Source organism: Argiope bruennichi, chromosome 6 (genome assembly GCF_947563725.1).
Source record: "Argiope bruennichi chromosome 6, qqArgBrue1.1, whole genome shotgun sequence".
NCBI classification, from domain to species: domain Eukaryota; kingdom Metazoa; phylum Arthropoda; class Arachnida; order Araneae; family Araneidae; genus Argiope; species Argiope bruennichi.
The window spans coordinates 96,535,461-96,560,715 of record NC_079156.1 but is presented as its reverse complement, the minus strand read 5'-3'; the positions used below and the strand labels follow the sequence as shown (position 1 = coordinate 96,560,715).

Sequence of the window (25,255 nt, the reverse complement as noted above, 5' to 3'; positions counted from 1 at the left end):
ATCCCTCAATTTTTTTATATATTTATTATGAACTTCAAACATTCCAAACAAATATGCATTACACATTTCAGGAATAGGTGAAATTTAATTTTTATAAGGCTAAAATTTAAAAATCGATTATTTTTATTTATATATTGTGCATTACTGCTCCATTTCCTTTTGGGCTAGTTCCCTAACGTTTGAACCGTGCCATCCGGTTTTTAGCAACTGAATCTATAGAGCCCTAATTAATATTTGGCGCTTTGAATTTTTCAGAAATGAACAGCAGATGTTATTTCTGAAATAAGGCTTTGTGATTTTTTTTTTTTTGTGAATAGGAATTTTTTTTTTGATTCAATGTAATTTTTGCAAAAAAACTGTTTTTAATGTGTATCTTAATTAATATTTTAAGTTCACATTATAACAATTTAACAAAGTATGGAAAAATACATACACTTTCAAGCTGTTTTGACCAACCAGTTGTTGATTCGCGACCTACAATTCTAGAACCCTGCCTTCAATAATCGACTCTATAACCTCTTTATCAAGCATTAATTCTTTTCAGATGTTTCAGGTAAGATCCTTTCTATATTTTATTTCAGGTTGAATTGAAATACAATTTAATCTCAAAAGCATATCCTCCCCCCTCTTTTACACGTGGTAGCAAATGTTTGAGCAAATAAATTTATATTAAAAAAAAAAAAAACTTTAAAAATTTCAGCTGTCAGTGTGAATTCTTTTAAAGTAAATATCCTTTATAATTCTAGATTAAAATAAAATTTAAATTTAAAAATGGCAAAAAAAAAACCCGTTTGATATATTTTGAATTTTAATCTAGTACTAAAAAATAAATAAATGAAACCGATATTTGTGATGCATGTGACGAACTTGTTGTCAGGTATACTCTTATCTCATAAACAATTGCAAATTCTGAGATAAAGGAACATTGTTTATTTTTCTTTCTCCTCCAATCAGGACATCGCCAGCGTATTGCTCCTTTTATCAAAAGTTTCGGTTCGCTTTCTTTCTTGGTACTAGAGCTGTAGCCGGAAGTTTCGATGAATTAGTTCCGCTTCTGACTTTAAGCCTTACTTTGATGCAAATCACATCGCCTTTTGCACTATGTGGTATTCAACACTTTTCTTGCGTTTGTATTCCGAAATCCTGGAAGATGATTGGATAAAAAATGATATCAATCAAGGTGACGTGCAACAGGCTATTCGTTACATGCATGAAGTCTATAGAGGTAACCCGGAAAACCTTTCCAAAGATAATTATCCTATAACAGACTACAACAAACTGGCATACCGTTGTGCATATCTGTATAAGTATGCCCCAATTCATACTGCACTTGTATATGAAGCTGTAAGTCGAGCTTTGACTGAAAATCGATATATTTTCCGCATGTTTCAAGATTTAGTATTACTGAAGAAACCTTTTAACATCTGCAGCTTAGGCTCTGGTCCTGGCACTGATGTTATTGGAGTGTTAGCAGCCCTGTATGACAAGTTGTGCTTCTTTCCTAGTTCTGCTAAATTGGTGGATATCATGCCAGAATGGAAAGGGACTTTTCAATCAGTGATAAAAAAACTAAGACTGGAAAATCATTCGTATGGAATACTATCTCAGAGTGTCAATCAAAGGCAGTTTGATTGGTCTTTTATTGGTGCCGATCTGCAGGAGCAGCTGAGTGAAGATCTTAACGTGGTGATAGAAGCAGCTGATTTGATTACACTGGTAAAATTTGTGTCCGCTGTGGCATGTAAAAAAACTTCGGAAATGATTGAGGTAAGTTAGTGTATAATAATATTAATTTTACTAACACTTTCTATTAAAAAAATTTATAATAAATTGTATAAAAAATTAAAATAACTTTTTAAGAATGATTTTATTTTAATAATAAAAAGTAAAAAATAAATAAATAAAAAGTCTTGTGGTATAAAAAAAACTATAGTAAATACTTGAGTTGCTGATATAAATATTCTAGATAAATTTGAATTTTATACACATTTTTATAATACACTTTTAATCTTAACAGAATGGGATTTTTTTTGTTATGATAAGATTTGAAGTTATTTTCCACTTTTTAGAAAAATAACAAAAATAATTCTTTAAAACCTTATTATTTTCAATTTATTAATTTTCCATATCTTTCACAATTTATTTTTATAAAGATTATGAAGTCTTGTAATCATTTTATGAAATTTTTAATCAAATAGGATCATTTATGTGGAATCAAAATTTAACAAAACTCAACTGATAATTATTTTTTTCAAAATTTTTAATTTAAGCAAAATCTATTATATTTTTGTTGAAAGGAAAAATCAAAAAATTTTAAAATTTCACTTTATTAGAAAATGAATGAAAAATCGATTATGAAACTGCTTTTTTACAAGCATGGAACAAATCAAATTCAACAAAATTATATTTAAAATATATATAAATTTAATTATATATATTAATTATTAATTAATTTTATTATATATATTAATTATATATAAAACTATTGATTTAGTTATTTTTTACGATTTCATTGAATGTTTTTTATTATAAAAATATTCAACATTGAAACATTTTCAAAAAAGCTTTGATTTTCATTTCTAGCATATATAAATGGTATGTAGGAAGGAAATGCTTTATCTGATTTAACAAAATAAAAGTTTCGGTTTCTTTGAGTGCACAGCTCATTTAATTCTATGGAATGAGAGATATCGCGAAATATAAGGGCATTCACTTTGAGATAGTTATTTACCTTTCTTTCAGTTATCTCTCCTTTTCAGACGTTGTGAAACAACAACTTCTCAGATATATATCAAAGTTTTTCGCTGATTTAGCATTATATATTGCTTAGCTTGCTTTTTTAAATCTAGTTCTTATGATATTAAGAAATAGTTAATATATAAATAATATTCACAATAGATGTATAATACATATTAAATACACTCATACAACAATAATTTATAAAAATATCATAATGTCATGTATAAAATTAAAATGCTGTTTCATTAGGCATATTCATACAAAACTGTCATTTAAAAAAATGGGATATGTTCATAATTTGATGAATACGTAGTTTAGAATATGCTCTGTCTGCTAAAAGATTCGTTGTAAATAGATTGTACTATTGCAATCTATTCTATAATCTAGATAAAAAAATAATTTAACATAAAGTCAAAATGTCTTTTTATAATTTGAATCAGTTTTGGTTAATTCCAAGCAAAAACTAAAAACAGTACATTTTTTTTTTCGTATTCGTTCCTCGTACCTTCTGTTTAGACCTAGTAAGTTTAAAGGGCTCTAATTCACTCAAGAACAAGATGGCTTTTTATTGCTATAAATAAAAGAAGTAATAAAAATGTCTCACTATTTGAAATTTTTTTTTAATTCTACAGATTTAATTATTTTTTTAAATTTGATTTTTATTATATAGCCATTACATGCCAAATATCATTTTATTGAAATTAGTAACTTATATATTAAAGTAAAACTTTTTTATCCATCAATAATGTTAAAGATTTTAAAATAGGTTTAATAAATAAATTTGATAAAATTTAATATTCTTTATTAATTATGTAATATTTAATTTGCTATGTATTAAAGAAACCCGATTGTGTATGTTCCTAGACGAATTTACTGTTAAAACTAATTTTTGTTGTGATCTCATTGGCTTCGAATGAATCGGATTCCAGTGTACCTGAAGTGGTATATTTTTATATATTTATTAATGGTTATATCATATCAAATTAATAAGTCGTATTATTAACATGATATACAGTGGGTAAAAAAAAAGTATTGGCAATTACCTTAATTTATTCATATTGACAAATAAATAAAATGTTATGCAATTTTAGCTGTTTTAATTAAATACAAGACATCTTAGATATATAAAAATAGTAAAACTTTTATTTTAATTTGCATTTTCTACGATTTTTTCTTTCAAAATCGAAAATTTGCATGTCAAAAAAATATTGGCAAAGTTTTAACTGCTATGCAAATTTTGTTACATTGAAGTCACGTGTTTCGACTTATAAGAAACTATACCGTTATAAAGTCTGCAAAACTACTCCAAAAGTGTCTATGCATTATTTTGCGATTACTGCAGTAAAATGACTTCGAAATCGAAGGAGTTTGACGTTAGTGTTAAAAACATGATTATTATGCTCAGAAATGAAGGCTTAACATATCGTGCTATAGGAGTGCAGTTGAATATAAGTTTATTTACTGTCAGAAGTGTTGTAAAAAAGTTCAAGGAAACAGGATCAACGGAAAATAAGACTAGAAGTGGACGACCTCGAATATTTTCTACAAGAGAAAAACGTACCATTATTAACAATGTTAAGAAAAACCCTAAAATAAGTGCACCCCAGATAGCTAGAGATGTTGCTTTCACTTCGCAAAAGACTTTCAGCGTACAGACTGTACGGAATGTTTTACACGAGGGACGTTATTATGGAAGGGCAGCTAGAAAGAAACCCTTCATCTCGCAAATAAATAGGAGAAAGAGGTTAGATTTCGCAAAATCCCACGTTGATTTATCCGAAGAGTTTTGGAACACAGTTATTTTTTCCGACGAATCAAAGTTTAACATTTTCGGCAGTGATGGACGACGATATGAGTGGAGGAGGCCAAATACTGAATTGGAATAGCAACATTTAACTGCTACTGTAAAACATGGTGGAGGCAGCGTCTTAGTTTGGGGCTGTATGGCAGCTAATGGAGTTGGCAATCTGTATTTTACTGATGGTATTATGACAGCAAGTACATACATTGACATTTTGCGCCATAACTTAAAAATCAGTGCCCAAAATCTTGGCTAAGGAACATCATTCGTTTTTCAACAAGACAATGACCCCAAGTATACAGCGAATCTCACCCGTGAATGGCTACTCTACAATGCTCCTCGCCAATTAAAAACCCCTCCTCAATCGCCTGACATCAATCCAATTGAAAATTTATGGCTACTGCTGGATCTAGAAATCAGAAAACATAAAATTTCAAGTAAAGATGACCTCAAACGTTTACTCTTGCAAGAGTGGCACAAAATTCCCAACAGTACAACAAAGACCTTCGTTTCCTCTATGAGAAATAGATTACAAGCTGTTATAGATGCAGAAAGTATGCATACAAAGTACTAAACATATACCGATTTTGTTTTCACTCATTATTTTGTCAGTTTCATAATTTTGCCAATACTTTTTTTTATCATGTAAATTTTGGATTTTCTCGTAGATTTTGACTAAAAAAATATTTAAATGAAAATTTCGTTATATTTGTTTGTCTTTTCTCCTTCTGTAATCGCTATGTTAAAATAAAATTTGTAAACAAACTTTTTTAGCAAATATGATCATTTATAGGCAATTGCCAATACTTTTTTTATCCACTGTATGATATAACTATTAATATTATGCACTATATTTTAGGTTATGATAATTTTTCATGTCAAATGCCTATATTATAAACAAATATGTTTCAAATCAGGAATTTAATAATTTGCAAACGATATTCTCCTTCAGTCTATTTTTTTTTTGGGGGGGGGGGTCCTTTTTTGTTTAAAATATATTTGATATTGAAACAAAATTTTTTGAATTTGATACATTTTTTTAAACCAAAATAGCATCTTTTATATAAATTATAAGATATTCTAGATAATTATTATTATTCTAAACTTATATATATTTGCATTCTTGAAATCTGCAGAAAATTTTCCGAACTATTAAAATAATATTTTAAATAAATTTTTGCACCTTTATTTGGCAAAATACCATTTCTTTTATTTTGAAGTATATTTTGTAATAATTGTTACAATTATTGAACATCTTTCACATTTTTTTTTTTTAATTCGCAGAAAATCTTCCAAATCCTGAAACCTGGCGCAATGGTATTGTTCATCGATAACGCCGCTGGAGGTTTTCAAGAACTGATAACTTTGGCAGCCAAAAAACACCATTTAATCCCTATATTCGGACCACTGAATCATGAGTTGTATGTCAACGAAACGTTCAACCTGGAGAAATTCGGCTACAAGAGTTGTTACAAAACTAGGGTAGCTGTTCAACTGCTGCTGAAAATTGACCCAGGACATTACTCAATTGGAATGAACTTATCTTCGAAACCATATCTTAACCAGACGAATCATTCTCAAGGACACTTGTTGCAATACCGATATGAAGCTAGAAATGTCAGAATACCGATTAGATGGACTGAGGCATTTATGCCAATGCCATTTGATTTGAACAGTATGTACAACATTGATGTTAGACGTACTGCACTCTTAAGAAATCGAAATTATCTTAATTACAAGGGATTTAATTTGCAATATCCCAGTTATTTTCCTGCCCTCACGTGATAAGGACGAATTATTTACAATTTTAAATATGATTAAAGTTGCTACAGTTTGTGTATGCTGCGATTTACTTCTTATATGATGCAATTATGGATTTTATATTTGTATTACAAATAATAATGTATTTTTAAAATAAGTTTCGTGATTTTGTGTTATTGTTTCTAATTTATGTTACGACTGCCATGATTATATATAATACATAAAATTCTTAGAACTTTGAAAATAATTTTCAATGTATTTTAATTAGACTCTTAGGCTAAATTCTTCAAAATAATGAGAAATGATAATTTATTTTTGTCTGTCTTTACTTCTTTATAAGATCTTATTGTTGGGAATACTGCCATTATTTCTATTTCATAAACAAAAAAAGTAAACATTTTAAAAAAAATTTTCATTCGAATTAGTTGGGAAATGTTTTCTGATTTATGAGAAAGGTTGACAGTGTAATGAGACGAAAAATGTTTAAGATAACTTTAATACCTTTCTTTCTTAAAAATGTTCAGAAGGCCTAAAATGAAAATGTCCTTTTTTATTTTAAAGCAGGATCATTTAAAAAAGCACATTTTACTTGGATAAGACATTTGATATTTCTTGTACTACCCGAATAATAGAAGAAACGTGCAAATTATTGAAACCTTTATTTCTCAAGAAACTTAGAGCTCTTGGATATATGATATAATTGCGCATTATTTTTAATGTATAATTTGTGAGTGTAATATTTTTATCAAGTTTTGTATTAAATTTGCATTCGAATAAAAAAATTCTACAATTCATACGAATTTAACAAATTATTAATCTTTTTTAATGACTGATTTATTTTCCTTTATAACAGAAATAATTTTACCAGCAAAGAAAATTCGAAAAAATTTCATTTTTTGAACTCATATTTAAAACTCATAAATTTGGGCAAAAAAAATCTCCTAAAGTCAAACATCTGATTATTTTTGTTGAAATTTAAATAAGCTGCTACTCGTATATAGTCTATTTAGGGAATTAGAGATTATGGATTTTTAAATACTGGAGGAGAAAATTTGACAATAGTTATTTTACTTCATTTTTAGCAAGAATATAATGGGCCCAAAAATCTCTTTGATGAAGAATAAAAACATGGCTTAGAATTCAATTATTCAAAGTAACTTTATGTACAAATTATGCAATGAAAGATTAAAAAAAGAAATGATTCGAAAAAAAACCTCCCTAAAAACCCTTAAATTTCGAATTGCTTTAGAACCTGTTTCCCCCCCCCCCCTCAGGTCTTTAAGGATAATGTCTGTAATTGAATGTCTAGTGATTTTCACGTAAAGTGTCAACAAACATATGAAAAAAACTACTGGTTCAGATTTTTTTCCTAGGAAAACTCCCTGCTGAAACGTATGGATACTTCGAAGGCATTCCAACACTTATTTTGTCTATAGCATTGGCGGCGATGAGCATGTTGTATACGTTCCTGATCATTTATTCGAACAAAGAATGGCCAACTTTTTCTTGACTGTGAAGGAAGAAAATAAAGCTGTATTTTAACAAACCTCTCTCTCTCCACTTACTGAACATCCTACATTTTGTACGTACGCACTACTTGTGTCGCCATCTTGTAAGCGCAAGGTTTGTAAAATTCATTTGAAATAATATTTTTTCTCAATTTCGATTCTTATTAAATTTAGAAACATAAAAATATGCTGTGATTTATTTAAGGAATAAACTTTTAAAGAGGATGGGCATTTATTTTCTTTTTCAATGGAGGAAAAAATTACAATTTACTTGATTTTATTTTTGAAATCAATATAAGTTGCCAGTAAATTTATCAAAACTTCTCACTGAATGTTTTGAGTTATACGATTAATTTTTTTTAAGTACTCAGTAAAGTATACATTTCAAACCATAAAGAATTCTTTGATATAAAATATCAGTTTTATGACTTCGTTTATTCACTGCGCCTAATCAGCAATTTTGAAAATGTTTTAAAAGCAGGAATTTTTTTTTCATTTTAAAAAACGTTGCCACAGAAATCCGCTAGATAATAGATAAAACTATTCTACAAGCTAGCTTTAATAGTCCCTTTTCAACCCAAATCCTTCGGATACAATAATGAGGCCATTATGATAGAATTCCACCAGAACAAATCTATACGGTCATCAAGCAGAAGAATAGAGAATCTGGCATTTAGCTCATTAGCCCCACCCCCAGAATCGTAACTAGCAGAAACAAACCTATTGGCACAAAATACCTCCATAACGTTATTCGATTTTCTAAATGCGGGTTATATAAAGATATAAGGCCGGGATAGTCTGGTTGGTATCGCGGTGGATTCGCATAGCTTGAGTTGTGAGTTCGAATCCCGCCGACCGAAAACTCTCCGTGTGTGTGGTGGCTGGTGCACGTATAAATCTGTCGTGGTCACAAAGTCCTCCATGTCAAGAGTAATACCATTGGGGGTACTGGTTCAGAGGTGATAGTTCTCTGATTCAGGCCTAAATTACGATCTGTGGTCGAGTGAATGAAATGCATGAATGAAGTCCGCCCCGTACAACGGGTTGTGATGCGTGAGTAGATAAGACGTACACTTGGCCCTAGATGGCGTTACTGAAAAACAAGAGAAGCTCTCTCTGCTTAAAATCTCAGAATTAGTCAGCGGGCTTGTCTTTGAAACAACAAGACAAATCCCTAAATAGCAGCATAACACTCGGAGTTTGAAGGGTTGCAATATTTTATCTTTGCATGATGTTGGTATAAAATCTATTTCGTGTTATAAAACAGTTTTATAATAGAGTAAAAGAATAAACTTTAGATTTGAACGTACCATTATCTGCTTTAAAAAATGATTCTCCAATCTTTACTTCAAAATAATTCTATAAAGTCACAAAGATTTATTAAAACAGTTTTATTTAATATACAATGCATACAAAATATTCACTATAGTATCAATATAAAAAGTACATAAAATACAACAACAATATATTGGACTTCAGTGTGAATTTAATAAAAATTTTTTTGTATGAATAAAAAGGAATTTCCATTTTTAAATGAATTCATTTTCATCCAGCAGGAGCATTAATAATAATAAAAAAAAAAAAAACTATGAAACCAGAGTTTATAAAGTCTCCGGCCATCTTAAATATATACATTTTAATACTAAAACAGCAGCAAAAATGTTGTATGAAACAAAAATTTTAAAAAGATAATCTTACAGGATATGGTGAATATTTTATAGAATTCTAACTAATATGACCTTACTGTAAAAGCTTATACAACTTTATTCTATAGCTGCATTCCTTGTTGGTGCAAAAGAAAAGTATTATTTTGAACATTAAATACGTATATACGTAATATATACGTAAATACGTATACATAAATACGTATACGTAGATACGTATACATAAATATGTATACGTAAATACGTAACCAGATAAATACGTATCTTAAGGCACTAGTCTCTTATTGTTCAATAAGGTTTATCTTAGTGCTACTGTGAGAATAATAACAATTCTATGCTACAATCCACAGTACTGTTATAGAAGTGAAAGCAGTTGCATGCTACAATCCACAGTACTGTTATAGAAGTGAAAGCAGTTGCATGCTACAATCCACAGTACTATTATAGAAGTGAAAGCAGTTGCATGCTACAATCCACAGTACTGTTATAGAAGTGAAAGCAGTTGCATGCTACAATCCACAGTACTGTTATAGAAGTGAAAGCAGTTGCATGCTACAATCCACAGTACTGTTATAGAAGTGAAAGCAGTTCCATGCTTCATTCCACAGTACTACTAGAAGAGGACGAGGAAGCATAGAAATCATAAGTCGAAGCCAGCGTAACTACAAGATGCCTTAGGAAAATTATGAGCTGTGTCAGTTTGGTCAACATGTTTAGGAATGTGAATACAAATTGCTAATTTTCTCATTTAATCTTGCTTTGAATTTGATGAAATAAATCATACATTGAGCATATTATTAACCAGGCAATAACATTTACATTTTATTCTTACACTTTTGAGGTTTCATATCTGCATTATGGATTCGTAGAAGAATAAGAAACACAAACCATAACATCTTTGGTTGCATACAGGCCAAATTATAACATTAAAGTGTAAAAGTAAATTGCAACAATATCTAGGTTATTTTTAAATCACATCAATCAACTAATATCAGTGACAGAATTAACTATGTTAGTGAAAGGCAACCCAAGAATTTTTTAAACAAATTATTGTAATTTAAATGATATTAAAATCAACTTAATGATATTAGTATAAGCAAATATTAATTAGTACATTATTAGTACAGCAAATATTAATCTTTTACTACATAAAATTATATATTCAATATGATTATTAGAAATGCATAGTATTTACTACTCAAGTATTTCCATGGGAATTTCTATTAATAATTTTAAATAATATTTTAATCATTCATACTTCGCCTGTAATCTTATTGTAGATTTTAATACACGAAGCTTCCGATCTGTTTTAAAACTGAAAGACTTACTTGAAAACCAGTTTTTCAGATAGATCAAAATTAATAAACAACCATTTTCACGTAAGTGTTTATTTAAATACTTATGGTAATTTAAAGTAATCACCTTTTCTTCCTTTCTGCTGAAGCATCCCGGGTGAACTGAATGGTAATCTTCTCAAAAATACAGAAGCTGAAGTTATAAATGAGTCCTGATGGTCATCACCGGTTGCTATACAATTCCTCACCATCGTTGGAGTGCAGGTAAATTGATCCCTATACTATTATTTTACACATAAGGAAACGAAAATCAACCACCATACCAGAAGCTTTCAAAGGAGAGGAAAGTGGGAGATGCATGTACTTAGAAATTACAAGCCATTATCAATAATTAACTATGAATAAATAAAAAAAAAATGTTGCGAATTAAAGAAAAATATATTATATATATTTTATAACATTTTTTTTCTGTAAAAAGAGGTATATAAATTCTCTATACACCAAATACTACGAAGTACACATATAACAATGTTAATTTTGTCTATATTTTATGTTTTTACCTATACCTGCGCAATTTTACTACTTCAGTATTTTATTACAATTGGGTTTCTGTTTTGCAATCTTTATTTCTCAACCGAAACGAAATTCATAAATTTTTTTCACTCTTTTCATCGACTTGTTTTTACATTATAAATGGATTTAAATAAAGTGCTTGAATTTAAGTGAAGTGCACAGGAAGTGCTTGAATTGATCTATAAACTTCTAGTTAGATCAATATAATTCAGTTTCAAAATGAATGTTATCTAATCAGTAAGAAAAGTAATGAGCTAAAGGATTATAAATATTTATTTCCAATAGTTTTTTCGTGGTGTATGTAATTATATCGACGCGTTCTAAGCATTTTTTTTTTGCATAAAAACTTTAAAGAATTTGAATTTATGCTATTAGTTTTTATTATTGATTAAAAATTAGTTTCATATTATTCCTTATAGTAAGATTTTAAGAGCTTCAATGTTTGCATCAGATGCAAAATTATTTTAATTTCCCGCCTTGAAATAAACTGAAGCAATAAACAGATGCGCGAGAAAGCTTTTACTTATCTTATACTACTCTATAAAATGAAAAAGTAATTTGATAAATTATAAGAGGAGACAATGATTAATTCCTTTAAAACTTTTTCTAATAGAAAAAAAAGATTTCGATAGATAACTTCTCCTAGATTTAGTTAAATTAAACAAGATTTAATTTAATTAAATTTTTTCCCATGAAAAAAAAAACGATTTATATTCTAGAAACAAAACTAATTTCACCGAAAATGAAAATCAATATGAAAATTATTTCCTAAACAAACTTTATACATTTGCACATTTTTTAACAAGATGCAAAATAAACAAATAAAAATATTTACTGCAACCAGAAAACATAACGCAAAAAGCATCCTTGTAGAAACAGAGGAATAACCACAAACAATTTCTTGCGAACACAAGCTAAAGGTTAATAACCCTTTTGTCCGTTTTGTGAATGCATCTCTTTAATGTTCATGAAACTTCCATTTCAGTCTCTTGCACAACCATTAAGTGGAAAAACGGTTATTCATGATGAAAATGAAAGCATTTGACAAATAGTTTGCTAATTCGTTGCATTATTCTTCTGGAAACATATTAGTACTCATAAAAACAACAAATGACTTTTTCCAGTGCATGGATATTGAACACATATGGAAATATAGCAGGAATTTTGTCATTGTGATTCCAACTCTATGAGAAGGAGCAGCTCTTGACAGAATGTTTACAAATAACTGATGGACGTTGATCCACTTTTGGCACAGCCAATCAATCATCAGTCATACTTCTCCTCCGGCACACTCAACAGCAATTTTTGAACCATTGACGTTATTTTTCCTAGATGGAAATGAAATAATTAGTCTTTCATTCTATTAGTTGTACGTCTTGAAATAACTACTCTTTGTTAATTATATTAGTTGTACGTCTTGAAATAACTACTCTTTGGTTATTATATTAGCTGTACGTCCTGAAATACTACTATTTGGTTATTATATTAGTTGCATATCTTGAAATAACTACTCTTTGTTTATTGTACGTCCTGAAATAACTACTCTTTGTTAATTATATTGGTTGTACGTCTTGAAATAGCTACTCTTTGTTTATTATATTAGTTGCACGTCTTGAAATAACTACTCTTTGGTTATTATATTAGTTGCACGTCTTGAAATAAATACTCTTTAGTTATTATATTAGTTGTACGTATGGAAATAACTACTGTTTGGTTATTAAATTAGTTGCACGTCTGGAAATAACTGCTGTTTGGTTATTATATTAGTTGAACATTCTTTAAATAATTAGTAATTAGTTCTCAAGTGCTTGCAGTGAATCTATTCTTAGAGAAAGAATAAGTGACGAAGTGTTTCAATATGCAGATCGAATGCTCATGGTGTCAAGGTCATGGTCTGTATTTGGTAGGATCAGTTAATTGTGATATATGATGAGCTGTTGAAACCAACTTGGAAAAATTGCATGGGATAAGTATTGAACGCATTTTATGCGTTTGAGCAGAGTATTAAAGGAGAAACAGTGGCAATATCAAAAGAGGCACGTTAGTATCCTCCAGCATGACAATGGTCTGCCATATCTCAAAACCGTTCAAGACATACTTGCAAACGTTAAAATGAGAGGCTTTACCTCACCCGCCGTACTCACCAGACATTGCTCCTCTCAACTATCATTTGTTTAGGTTTTTGGCTCACAGCCTGGTTGATTATCATTTTACTTTTTCTGTAGAAGTCCAAAAATAGGCAAATTCGTGGATAGCCTCAAAAGACGCATTTTTTTTCTATATTGCAACCATAAATTGTTAAAAAGGATGGGAAAAGTAACTAGCGACAGACAGTACTTTTTAATTATGAATAAGCAATCATTTTTTAAGAATAAAGCTTCAGAATTGGGAAAAAGAAACGACGGAAGCAAAGTTGTACACTTAATATGTTCTAAAAAATTTTGCCACAAAAGTCGAAAGCGTCGAAAAGCGAACAAGTAATCTTCTATTTCATTTAATTTCAAATTTAATGAATTCAGGTGCTTTAGGAACTAATTTTATAAATCACCACTTAACAATCTTTAACAATACATCTTTACTTCGCAAATTTCAGAACCAATTGAATTTATTGCAACCAATAATAAGAATTTTTTTTCGCCTATTCATCATATCAAATATAAGCAAAAATCAGAACTATTTATTATAGTTCTTGAAAAACTCAGGTTTCTTTTAAAAGGTGCGAATTTCTGTACGTGGTGTTGCCTTTTAAGTGAGGCAATATACTATAGAACTTTCAGCTTTAAACATACTTTTGAATTTTATGGTAAATTAAAAAAAAAATGGCACATTTGAGTCATTAACAATTTTATATTCTCATAAAAAATGAAACATTTTAACCGATTAAAATGTAAGAAATGTTATAAATATGATCTTTCAGAATACACAATTTATACGGAACATACACATAAATAATCGAGTTGAGGTTTTTAGAGTTTATAATTTAAAAAAAATTAAGTTTGGGAACGAGATTAACTTCTTGTTTTAAGGAATGAAATTACTACAACCTATTCTCTACACTTTATTAACATAAGATATTATACGATATTTCCACGATGTTCAATATTCTGAATATCAGACAATATCGCGAGATATCGTGACAATTTTATGTAAATAGGGCGGGCTTATATTTGAGAAATATAACAGTAATATTATAACTTGATACTATAATATATATATGTAAAGATATTTTATAATCTAATTTAAATCTTAATTTCCAAATTTTTATCTGAATTTAGCCCAGGTTAACTTCATTCTAATATGGTTCCTTATTTACAGATCTAATTCCACTTATTGTATTTAATTAATTCTATACTCACTTTAAAAAAACTGCTCACTTCAGCATTTTCTTACGCTTTAGGAGATAAAAATCCCTAATGCTTACAACATTCTTTTAAAGATATTTAATATTCCCTTGCCTGTCAACATGGGGCAAAGAAATCCCTATTAAAATCACTGAAGGGAAAAAATTCTGCCTCTTTTGCTCTTGTATCGCAATGTAGACTGACGCATCGTGTATCAGCGTTTGTTTCTAGTACAAATTATACCTCCCAGGATGAAATAAATTGAACTTAAAAATTCAAAAGTTTCTTCTACTCAGCCAAGCAGCTGTTCGAATATGTTTAAGAATAATAGTAAGAAAATAAGGTTAGCAACTAGTCAAATGCATAAACAACAGAATGTCGTTTCCAAAATGTCTATTAATTAAGAGAAAAAGCTAATTCTTTTCACCTATTGCTTTTTTGTAGAACTTTGGCTTGTTCCTCCAGTATATAGTGATCATGTAAACTGGTATGCCGGTGAGCGTAATTGCAATCCCCATGCCAGTTTCCCATGGGCTCACATAAAATGGGAAAGTTACGAGGAATCCACACACTAATAGGAATGTGACTGGAAGAATGAGATTGACCTAAAAAATAAGTTAAAAAAAAGTCATATGTAAGTACATTAAGTAATGATATGATAATGAATTTCAATCACTGTACAAGTAATTTTACATACATTTATGATTCTGTGAAGGTGTGGTGGTACAACACGATTCCATCTCATTTTTTTAACCTGCTCTTTTTATTTAATTGCAATTTATTAATTATTTGAATGTCAATTAAAAAATATATAATCATTTTAATGATTTTAATGTCTTTTTAATGATATTAAAAATATAACACTATAAGTCATAAAAGCAAAATTTCTTAAAGATTATTATGAAACTTTGTTCAATTATGATTTGAAGTCTGATTTATTTTCTTGAGTTTTAAGACAAGAAAATGTAAAGCGGATGTCTCGTTTCAAAATTTCGAATCCAACAAATATACGAAATCAGTGTTTACCAGTGCTATAACTTTATCGCTCACTAAGGTTAATAAAGTTGAGATACTAACTTTCATTGCAGTCTTCAGTATTATTTTAGGTCTTTTGAAATTTCATCTGATTTTTTTAAAAAATAATTACTTCCAAAATTTTGGAAACATGCAACTAATAATTTGTAAATTCTATTATTAATTAATAGATGGCAGCACAGTACAAAAGTAAGGATTTTATTCGTTTTATTTTCAAACTACTAATTCATTACTGCTTCCAACTGACGTGATATGATCTTTGACTAAACAATGGACTTTAATGTTGATTTTAAAATGTATTCACACTTTTGCGCTCGTGTGTCGCTTTCTCACCGAAGTGCGGGAGTGGTATTCGTATTTTCATTCATTCTCGGAATGATCGTTTCCAAATGAGCAGAATCCAGAACTCCTAGAATGGACAACATGTAGAAACGTATTTACTCTTCTGAGCATGTGGCATGCTCCCTGTTACTCGCCGCAACATGTCTTATAATGCAACAGTTGCGTGAATCATAGCAAATTAAAAAAATAAAAGAATTACGTTTCCACAAATTAAAAAAATAATCAACCCGTTAAAGATTCATTTTTGTCTATGATAAAAAAAAAAATCTATTGAAAAATTTAATTAAGTTGATAAGTTTATTCAAAAAGGAGCTCCCATGATGCAAAATTTCTAAATCTATACTGATGGGATTTATAAAGCTTTCAAACAATAGACTTTATGCAGAATTTATAGATTAGTGCATGAGCACTTTTATTATGGATATTCTGTACATACATATTCTGTAAAGAATCATGTCAGAAAAATAAACTGTATATTAAATGTTTTATGAGTCAAATCATGAGCTTGCATAAGTATAATGTTATTTATTTTCGATCGGAAACATGATCTTACCTTAATAGGTCTCTCAAGGTCGGGTTTCTTATATCTCAACCACAGCAAACCGGCAACAGAGAGGGTCACAAAAAGGGCTTCCACAAATGCTGTATAGTTAATAAGAACGTAGACTTCAGTTGTAGAAAGATATGCCAAGCTTAGGAGACACTAAAAAATTTATAGAGGATATTAGTTATGAGTGTTTGGTACTAAGGAACAAGGTTAAAAAAATCATTGTTGCAACATAAGAGTGAAAATTAAATTCTTTGGTTTAAAATTAAGGAAAATATGATTAAAAAAATCAGTTGGTTGTCAATAGAAGACAATTTCTTTGATTGTTTTATAATTTCAGTTTATAAAATATTATAAATAAATTAATCAAATTTTAATAAATAATTCTAAACCTAAATCAGAAATGTTTGAAATGAAAATAGTTCGATTACAGTACGTCGGAGCAAGTGAAGAATAACTTATTATTCATATTACTTTTTGAAAGCTTAAGTTTATATAAATGCATTAAAATGCATTTACAAGAATTTTTTTTATCTGAGAATAATAAAATTAAAATAAGAAATTTTCTACAGAAAAAAGTGATACATTGCTGGAACATTAAATCTAGACAAGTTCAACCTTGTATAGAGCGTAACCTTTTTTTAAACATAAACAAAAATGTTTCAATTGTATTTTTTTGTACGCATGTTTTGCACACACATACGTTTCTTTCTAGACGAATTAATATCCCGAAATATGAGTGAATTCCCATTATTTTTCTTCTGAAGTTTTATTTGAATTTTTTTCCTCAAATATTTTTTGCGATACTACAATATTTCGATTGATGTTGTAACGATAAAATATTTAATAAAAGAAAGTAAGATTAAGATTTACATTCATTTAAATGCCTTGCTTTTGAAACTGCTCTTGTTTTCTATTAACTTCTGAATTCATATAAATACCTACAGATTACTTGCAGAAAAAGATTTTTTATAGCTTCAGAGATTTTAATATATCAGTAAAAAAATAAACATTACTTCTTGAAAATATTTTACATGCATAGAATGTCAGAATTATTATCAGAATGTAAGAGAAGGTATAGAATAAAATATTCCAATTAAAAACTTTGTGGAGAAAAATAAACAATGACAGTATGAATGCCAAATATTTGTTGTATGCATTTAGAAAAATGGGGAAACAAAATGACTGTAAAAGTTTCTAAAATTCAAGGATAATGGTGAAATCATTAAAGTTAATATAATTTAATACTCGAATTATAATAATTCAATTATATACTTAAAAATTATATACATGATATATGTATTAAATTATAATTAAATGTAAATTGTAATGATATAAAATAGCAATAAATGCTAATAATGTTAATTATATGGAATTTATTCATAAAAAGTAGACTTAGGTGAAAAGTATCATTATAAACAACAGACATTTTTGTACTCATTTTAATAGATTTGAGGCTAGTAACTATCAAGTGATTAGTTCTGAACAGAGAAATTAATCACTCGATAATTTACATGTAGACGTTTCAAATGTGAGAAGTTATTACGAATGATCCTACTCAGAATACGTGATAACAAACTGAATTAAAAATATATTTTATATTAATTCTCAAATAAGAGAATTGATATGCGAGCTATTTAAGTTGTAAATCAGATTAAACTATTAATTTTCTTTTACTCTGATTAAATTTCCAATTGAATTAATAAAACGAAAATGTTTGAAGAATAAGAAAAATGTACGAATGATTTCAACAGAAAGCATTGCAACTTTCATTGTCAATCGATAGATGGCGCTGTAAAATACTAAATTCAATGCTTTTTTAAACTTTTGTGGAAGTTCTTTCCACTGTAGAAACCCTCTGAAATTATAGATTTTGATTAATTGTATATAGACCATTTGAATTGTAACATTGTAAAATTTTTCAAAAAAAAAAAAAGCCATTTTATTGTCCCCACTCCAAGATTGGGAAAAAATATAGAAGTGCAATAGCCATTTTTCGACAATCCTTTTCTTTCGAAATATTGTAATGTTTGAGAATTTAATGGCCATAGATATTGAAAATTTTTATCAAAGTACTTCCTGCATAACAAGTATTTTAGAGGAATTGCAAAAATGTTAATATTTACCTTTTAAAGTTTAAGATTTTTGCTCCAGACATAAATAAACTATCTTAACCTTCGATGACACATTTTATCGGATTTCTTAATATCTATAAACTTTTAAATTTAACATCACCAATCAAATGAATTGCCTTTTCATTTTGAGCAATAAAATGGATGATTCAACGCTCTGTCTTTATTTTGTTCGCTATCCGGCAAAATCACAGAATGGTTTGTTTTGAACAGCCAACACATCAAAATAAATAAATAAAATTTAAGCAGCAAAGCCAATTTTGCCATGTTTTGATAGTTTTTTTTTTAATTATTTTTTTATAAAGGCTCAACTATAATAGATTGTTATGGTTTGATTTTGGAGTTCAGTTTATTAAGAGGCGCAAGTTTCATATCTGACTTTCTTCATAACATTTCATACTTTAATGGGTTGGTTGCCGCATGAATCACCTGCGATTCACATCTAATTTCTAATTAGATAACTTTTCCCAACATTTAAGAGATAGCAAAGAATAAGCTATCTAATCGGATAAGTGTGTCGATTCACAAGCATGAATCGTCCAAGCGAACGTATTATCTTTTGTGTTATGCCACATGTTTTACTGTGAATCACACGTTTTGTTTCGTAACAGTTCAAGGTAATTTTGTAAGGGAAAATTTATTTCAAGTAAGCGAAGGAATAGGAATATTTTAAAGAAAGAAAGAGTCGCGCAAGTGTTTATAAAGTTGATGAAATATTAAAGTGAATATTATAAATTTTAAGGGAATCCTAAAGCACCGGAAACTTATCTGTTTTTTTGGAGTAATTTTAATTGAATTCGAATGGCATAGTCTTTAAAAAAAGTTAAAGCTGAATAATATTGATGAATTCAATCAATTTCATAGTTTTTTGTAACTGAGTAACAGAATTAGAACGGGATTTTAAAAGATATTGCAACCATTTTCAAATTCACTTACCAGAAAAACTAAGCTTGGAGCTGGAGTTAGGTAATTGAGATTAATCATTGAAAGACAATTAGGTAAATGGCCCTCTCTGGCTCCTACGAAGAATAATCTGTAAAAAAAAGAACTGAATTGTAGGGGGAAAAAAAGAACTATTGAAATAAAATTACATAAAATAATTTTTGCCTTCTAAAAAAATAGCTTGAAATTTTTTTAATAGACATTAGTAATTAATAATTATTAATAATTTGACATTAACAGGTAAAAGCACAAGGTTTGACGTTATATGCCGAATTAATTTCTATCTATAATCCTATACAGTTGAAAATTATCCACGTATTTGAAAGCATTTGAACAGAATTTGTGTTAAAAGAATTTTTTTTTTTTTTTATAATAAATAAAATACGTTTAAAAAGAGATTTTCATGAAGATTATCTCATGATTATGGAATAGATAGTAACACTGCTTGCTCTGTGCAGCGGTAATGCCATGTTTTTTACATGATGTTAACATGATTTGTCGTCGCTGCAATGGGATGATGTTGCTAATATCCTTGGTAAAAGATTATATAATACAATTTGAAGAAGCAATTCTCGAATTTTTATTCTTCGCAATTCCAAGGAAATAGTCCAATTTGCATCCTTGGAAAAGTTTTCTTTATACAAGCCATGATGGGAGTATAGTGTAGTGTGGAAAGCAGAAAGCAAGAAAAACAGTGAGAATGTATTTGGAACTTATTTAATTTTAGAAAGGAATTTATGTCGAATTAATTTCAGCATTTTGGTTATGTGGAAGAAATAAAAGTCTGCACAACTTAGAAATTAAAGTTACAATGGAGACGGAGTTATATAAGAATTAATGGATTGTGGATTATTCAGAAGTTTATATTATTGTGGTGCCACACTGATGTCCTGATTGGAGAGCTGTTCCTATACATCCTATGCCACTGACGGACTCGATCATAGCAAGTGAATTAGATCCGAGACTCGACATGAGATGGCGCTCGACAAAGAGCAGACGATTCTTAGAAGGAACTGAACTTTAAAGACGATGACGAACTGTGCTTTCAATCTCTAATCTTTTAATTTTTTTTCATATCCTAATTCCAAATCTGTAAAATCTTTATATCAACTAAATATCTATAATTCAATAATCTCAATTATTGCCACCAGCCATCCTCCAGCATTGTAAACATCTATACAAAATTATTAAGCGTTGGATTCTTATTTATGTATGAAAAAAAAACTTGTAATATATTTTAAATTAGAAAAATACTTTCACTGATGTGTAGAATTATATTTATGTAGTTCGAATCAATAAACGAATTGCTGAAGAAGTTATAAAATCTAAAGTTTTATGATATCAATTGGTCTTATTAATCATTTAATAAAATATTCTTAACAATCTACATTTACAGCAAGAAAAAATACCACACCGCTATAACTACAATTAACCACGTTCTGAAGCATAAAGTTTCATCAGTTTGAGTTAATCAACGGCAGCCTCTATCAACAGCGTTTGTTGATTCTTCGAGATAATCACTGATGAAATATAAAATAATCATAGATATTAAAAGATTTATTTGTTCTGTAGCCAAAAATGAGTAACTTTCCGTGTTTAAAAATTGTTATTTAAGTACAAGTATTACATTTATGTCAACTTTTTATATATGGTATGTAAAAATTCTATATAAGTAGAATATTTAAATTTTTTTCTTAAAGTTTTATAAAAACATATGTATTTATTAGTTCTTTAATAACTTTAAGTTTCCGTTTTAAATCAAAAGCTGAAATTTTCAAACTAAGAATATGTACTAATATACTGAGTGTTAACTCTAGAATTGCCAGGACCGCCAATTTGATGGTTTTCAAATTTCACGATTAAAAATTGATATAATTTATGTATTATTCAAGAATTTTATGACAACTTTTAATGAAATATAAGAACAATTACATATTCCTTTTGAATTTCCACTCAGCCATTTTAATTTCTATAATCAGTATGACCTATACTTTTTATACAAAGACCCATCATAATGACGCCTTTAGTAATTTCAAAGTTTACAATATTTAATGGATTATCTATGCAATGATGGACATCAAAATGTATTAACATTCATTTATGCATCGTTTTCAGACATTTCCTGGAAACATTTGATTTACATTTCTTATATATTATCTGAAGAGCTCTCTAGCGAATACAGTTGCTGCAGAAAAGAAGCCGCTTCCAGAAACAAGAATGGAAAGCAGTAGATTTTACATCAGACAACTCAAAAAAAGTCCTCGTGAAAGCAAAGATTGCCTAATTCGATTGTGTAACAAAATCGAAGGGATTTACATTTGTAATGTATGCGCAAATTTGTTTGTGGCAGGTGTTCATCTAGGATAACATGTACTTGTAAACTACGTGTCTCATAGTTAGGTCATTCAATATCAAATGCGATATCCTATAAATGCAAATACAAAATATTTTTCTTGTTTTTTTTTACTAATAATTTTTATTATATTAAATGTGGTTTTTGTTGAATTATATTCTTTTATTTACATAAACTAAACCAAAAGTTACAATAAACGCCATGAAGATCAAAAACGCGCCAATTTTACGGGTGTGGTAAAACTAGGTATATATTTAACATCACTAGTTCTAGTGTTAATATTTTAATATGAGATTCAATAACCATCTCATATGAAATAAGTATGTTGTGTTGAATTTGATTAAAATTATCATTTAAAAAATTCTTCCACATTTTATGATATTACAGATTTTTGACATTAAAAAGATTTAAAAAAAATCCTTACCTTGCTGAAGCAAATATGTTGCCATTTAATCCACCAAATGTCGAAAGAGCGACAGAAAAAGGCATTATCCAGGACATCACACCTAAAACTCGTTCACCGAAAGTCTGAAGCACAATAAAATTTGAAAATTAATATTTACACAAGTTTCATAAAATATAATGAAAGCACTCAAACACGGAATTGAAGGAAGTCATTTGCTCTCATCTCCAGGTATTCCTTAAATAGCATTATTCGAAAACTGACAGAATATTGTTGAATAAAGAGTCTAGAGGATTTCTTAGTTTACCATCAAGTAGAATTTATAGAAATGTGGAAAAGTTCTCAAAATTATCTGAGACTACAACCCAACCTTATATATTCGAATTATGCGATATCAGTTATATTAATGTCCCATTTTAATGCAACACTAGAGCTATTTTAGGACGGACCTCGTAATTTTGAGCCGCGGTCAGCTGACGCCTGAGCTGGCACTCCCTTACCTAACTTACGTACTACATCAACGGGAGGCCGTTCGGATTTAATGTGGACAAGACCCATTTATACGACGGGTCTTCGATGGAATCGGGTATCGAACCTGAAATCGCCCCCCCCCCTTCGCTTCCGAAGCGGAGACATTAACACCAGGCCGCCGCGACATCCGAATTATGAGAAATGTCTTATATACTATCCAGCACACTAAAGTAGCTTTCACATAAAGAAGATGACACATTTCCTCTTTACATTATCTTTAAACTATGAATTTGACTAGAATACAATGTTTAGTAACAGGGGGTTAAATCCCCTTCTGTCACTAAATAGTATTATAAACTTGAATTTAAATTTTATTGGTTGAAATTAATTTAATTTTTGAAATTTTATTGAATTTATATTTGTAAGGCAAAAAGCTTTATCAATGTTTATGCTTATCGTCAATTAAACTTATGTTTTTAATATGTATCAGATTGGAGGCTATATTTCCGTAATAAAATAATTAAAAGCTATTTTTAAGAATTTTAAGAACTAAAAATAGGAAAAAAAAAAAACTAAATTTTTGTTTGTTATTGTTATTTTTGAATTTTGGTAATTAATCCCTTTAGTGATATTTGTCTTGTTTCATAAGTGAATTTGGAAAATAACCTTTGAAAAAAATAATTATATCCGATTACATTTGAAATTTTTTACACAACATATCTTGCTAAGCGTTATGATACAGGTATTTTTAGTTACAGTGAAGAAACATGTTTCTTATGGGATGGATTCCGAAATTTTGAGCTACGATCGAATGACGTGGAAGACGAGTTTGTCCTCCCCCTTCGAACTTCCTTTTATACCATCAGAAAATACCAGATTTAGCCTGTACTAGGTCCACATATACTGCAGATACTTAATGAAATCGGATTTTGAAACTAATCACCGAACACAGAAACTAATACCACTAGACAACCGTTACTTTTTCGATCAGGAAGTTAATTAGAAAGCACTGGCTCCCAGTTTGTAAACAAAAATGGCATAATAAAATATACCATACAATTTTGTATTAGTTTTATTGTCATCATTTCTTATATTTTCATATACCACACATTCTCCATTATCATGCAAAAACTTTTAGCGATGAAAAAGATTTCAGTGCATAAGATTTCCTTTACAAACCTTGTAATACAATTCTGAAAAGAAAAAAAAAAGTCTTTCTAAGCTTTTTGGATGAATGGGTCGAGTGTTTAAATAATTAACGGTAAAATATTTAAGGCAAAATGAAAGTGAAAAATTGTAGAAACGTTGTGATAATCGAATCGATAAGTAAAGGAGTAGATATGAACGGGCATATCTGCGTTTTAAAAAACCGAGACTATTACTTTTAGAGTATTTTACTCTTTAAATGAGGCTGTTCCAGAGTTCTCTGTTAAGCTCGCAGACTTATATCCCCACATCTTCCATCCTACCCGTATTTTGGTGAAATCCAAATCGCGTAAAAAAACATGTCAGAAAATGGACAATACTAAAGTGCTATTTCTCAATGCTATTTAGTTGCCCGATTTCAGACCAACGAATGATTTCACTTGTTTGAATTTAAGTTCACACTCCATTTATGGCATTTCGGAACAGGGAATTAAATTAATAACATAATTCTTTTCAGTGAAAGTTGCAATTTTTGTCAATACCACTCTCTTTAGAATATTTTCTATTTCCAAAACCGCCTAATATAAAGCACTCAACTTGCATAATGTTTTCAAGAATCAATAAACAAATATATTTTATACCAATTTCTGAAAATAAAGGAAAATGCTCGATAACTGCATTTTGATATTAAATATTGTACCGATAATTTGGTATTAATATTTTTTATCGATTTTGTTATTAATATAGTATTATAATTGACGTGAATACATTGTAAAATATATAATGTATCCGCATTGATTAATGATCCCAGCTATCTTGTATACACGCTTCACTGAATATATTTATTTTCAACATACCAGTAAAGGATTTGATCATTTTGAAGTGGGGGAAAAGTGTGAAGGATTTTGCAAAGTTCACTATTTTTTAAAATTTAATATAACACCAATAAAACAGGAAATCAACATATCCACTGAATTTATTTAGCGAAATATTCCCAATTGTAATAAATAAAAGCGCTATGAAAAATTCACAAAATTGCTTATGCAAACATTTCGTTTGCCTTGATTAAAATTTACTGACTGATCTTCAGCAACAAAGACTGTCAATTTCCGATACCAAAATGTCACACATAATGGATACAAATGACTTAAGTGACTGAAAAAGAATTTGAAGATGTCGCTTATTAAAACTTTTTTTTTTCT

The 25,255-nt window shown here is 29.0% G+C and overlaps 2 protein-coding genes across 4 annotated transcripts in view; one reads left to right on the top strand and one right to left on the bottom strand.

Moving 5' to 3' along the window:
• Nucleotides 1–981: 981 nt before the first annotated feature.
• On the top strand, nucleotides 982–7,498 carry LOC129972108 (uncharacterized). The gene is made up of 2 exons (XM_056086095.1): nucleotides 982–1,767; nucleotides 5,825–7,498. Exons 1-2 carry the CDS (start codon nucleotides 1,102–1,104, stop codon nucleotides 6,323–6,325), a joined length of 1,167 nt encoding a protein of 388 aa, XP_055942070.1. The 5' UTR covers nucleotides 982–1,101; the 3' UTR covers nucleotides 6,326–7,498.
• Nucleotides 7,499–9,259: 1,761 nt separating this feature from the next.
• The window catches only part of LOC129971129 (large neutral amino acids transporter small subunit 2-like), an 88,914-nt gene continuing 72,918 nt past the window's right edge, over nucleotides 9,260–25,255 (bottom strand). Inside the window, exons 6-10 of one of the 3 annotated variants that reach the window (XM_056084624.1) lie at nucleotides 22,458–22,561; nucleotides 19,675–19,771; nucleotides 16,613–16,762; nucleotides 15,110–15,287; nucleotides 9,260–12,669 (exon numbers count right to left, since the gene is read on the bottom strand). In XM_056084624.1, the coding sequence (XP_055940599.1) occupies nucleotides 12,608–12,669; nucleotides 15,110–15,287; nucleotides 16,613–16,762; nucleotides 19,675–19,771; nucleotides 22,458–22,561 (591 nt within the window). In that variant the 3' untranslated portion in view covers nucleotides 9,260–12,607. The remainder of the gene's footprint in view (nucleotides 12,670–15,109; nucleotides 15,288–16,612; nucleotides 16,763–19,674; nucleotides 19,772–22,457; nucleotides 22,562–25,255) is intronic. The other 2 variants (XM_056084622.1, XM_056084625.1) reach the window with 2 other exon arrangements.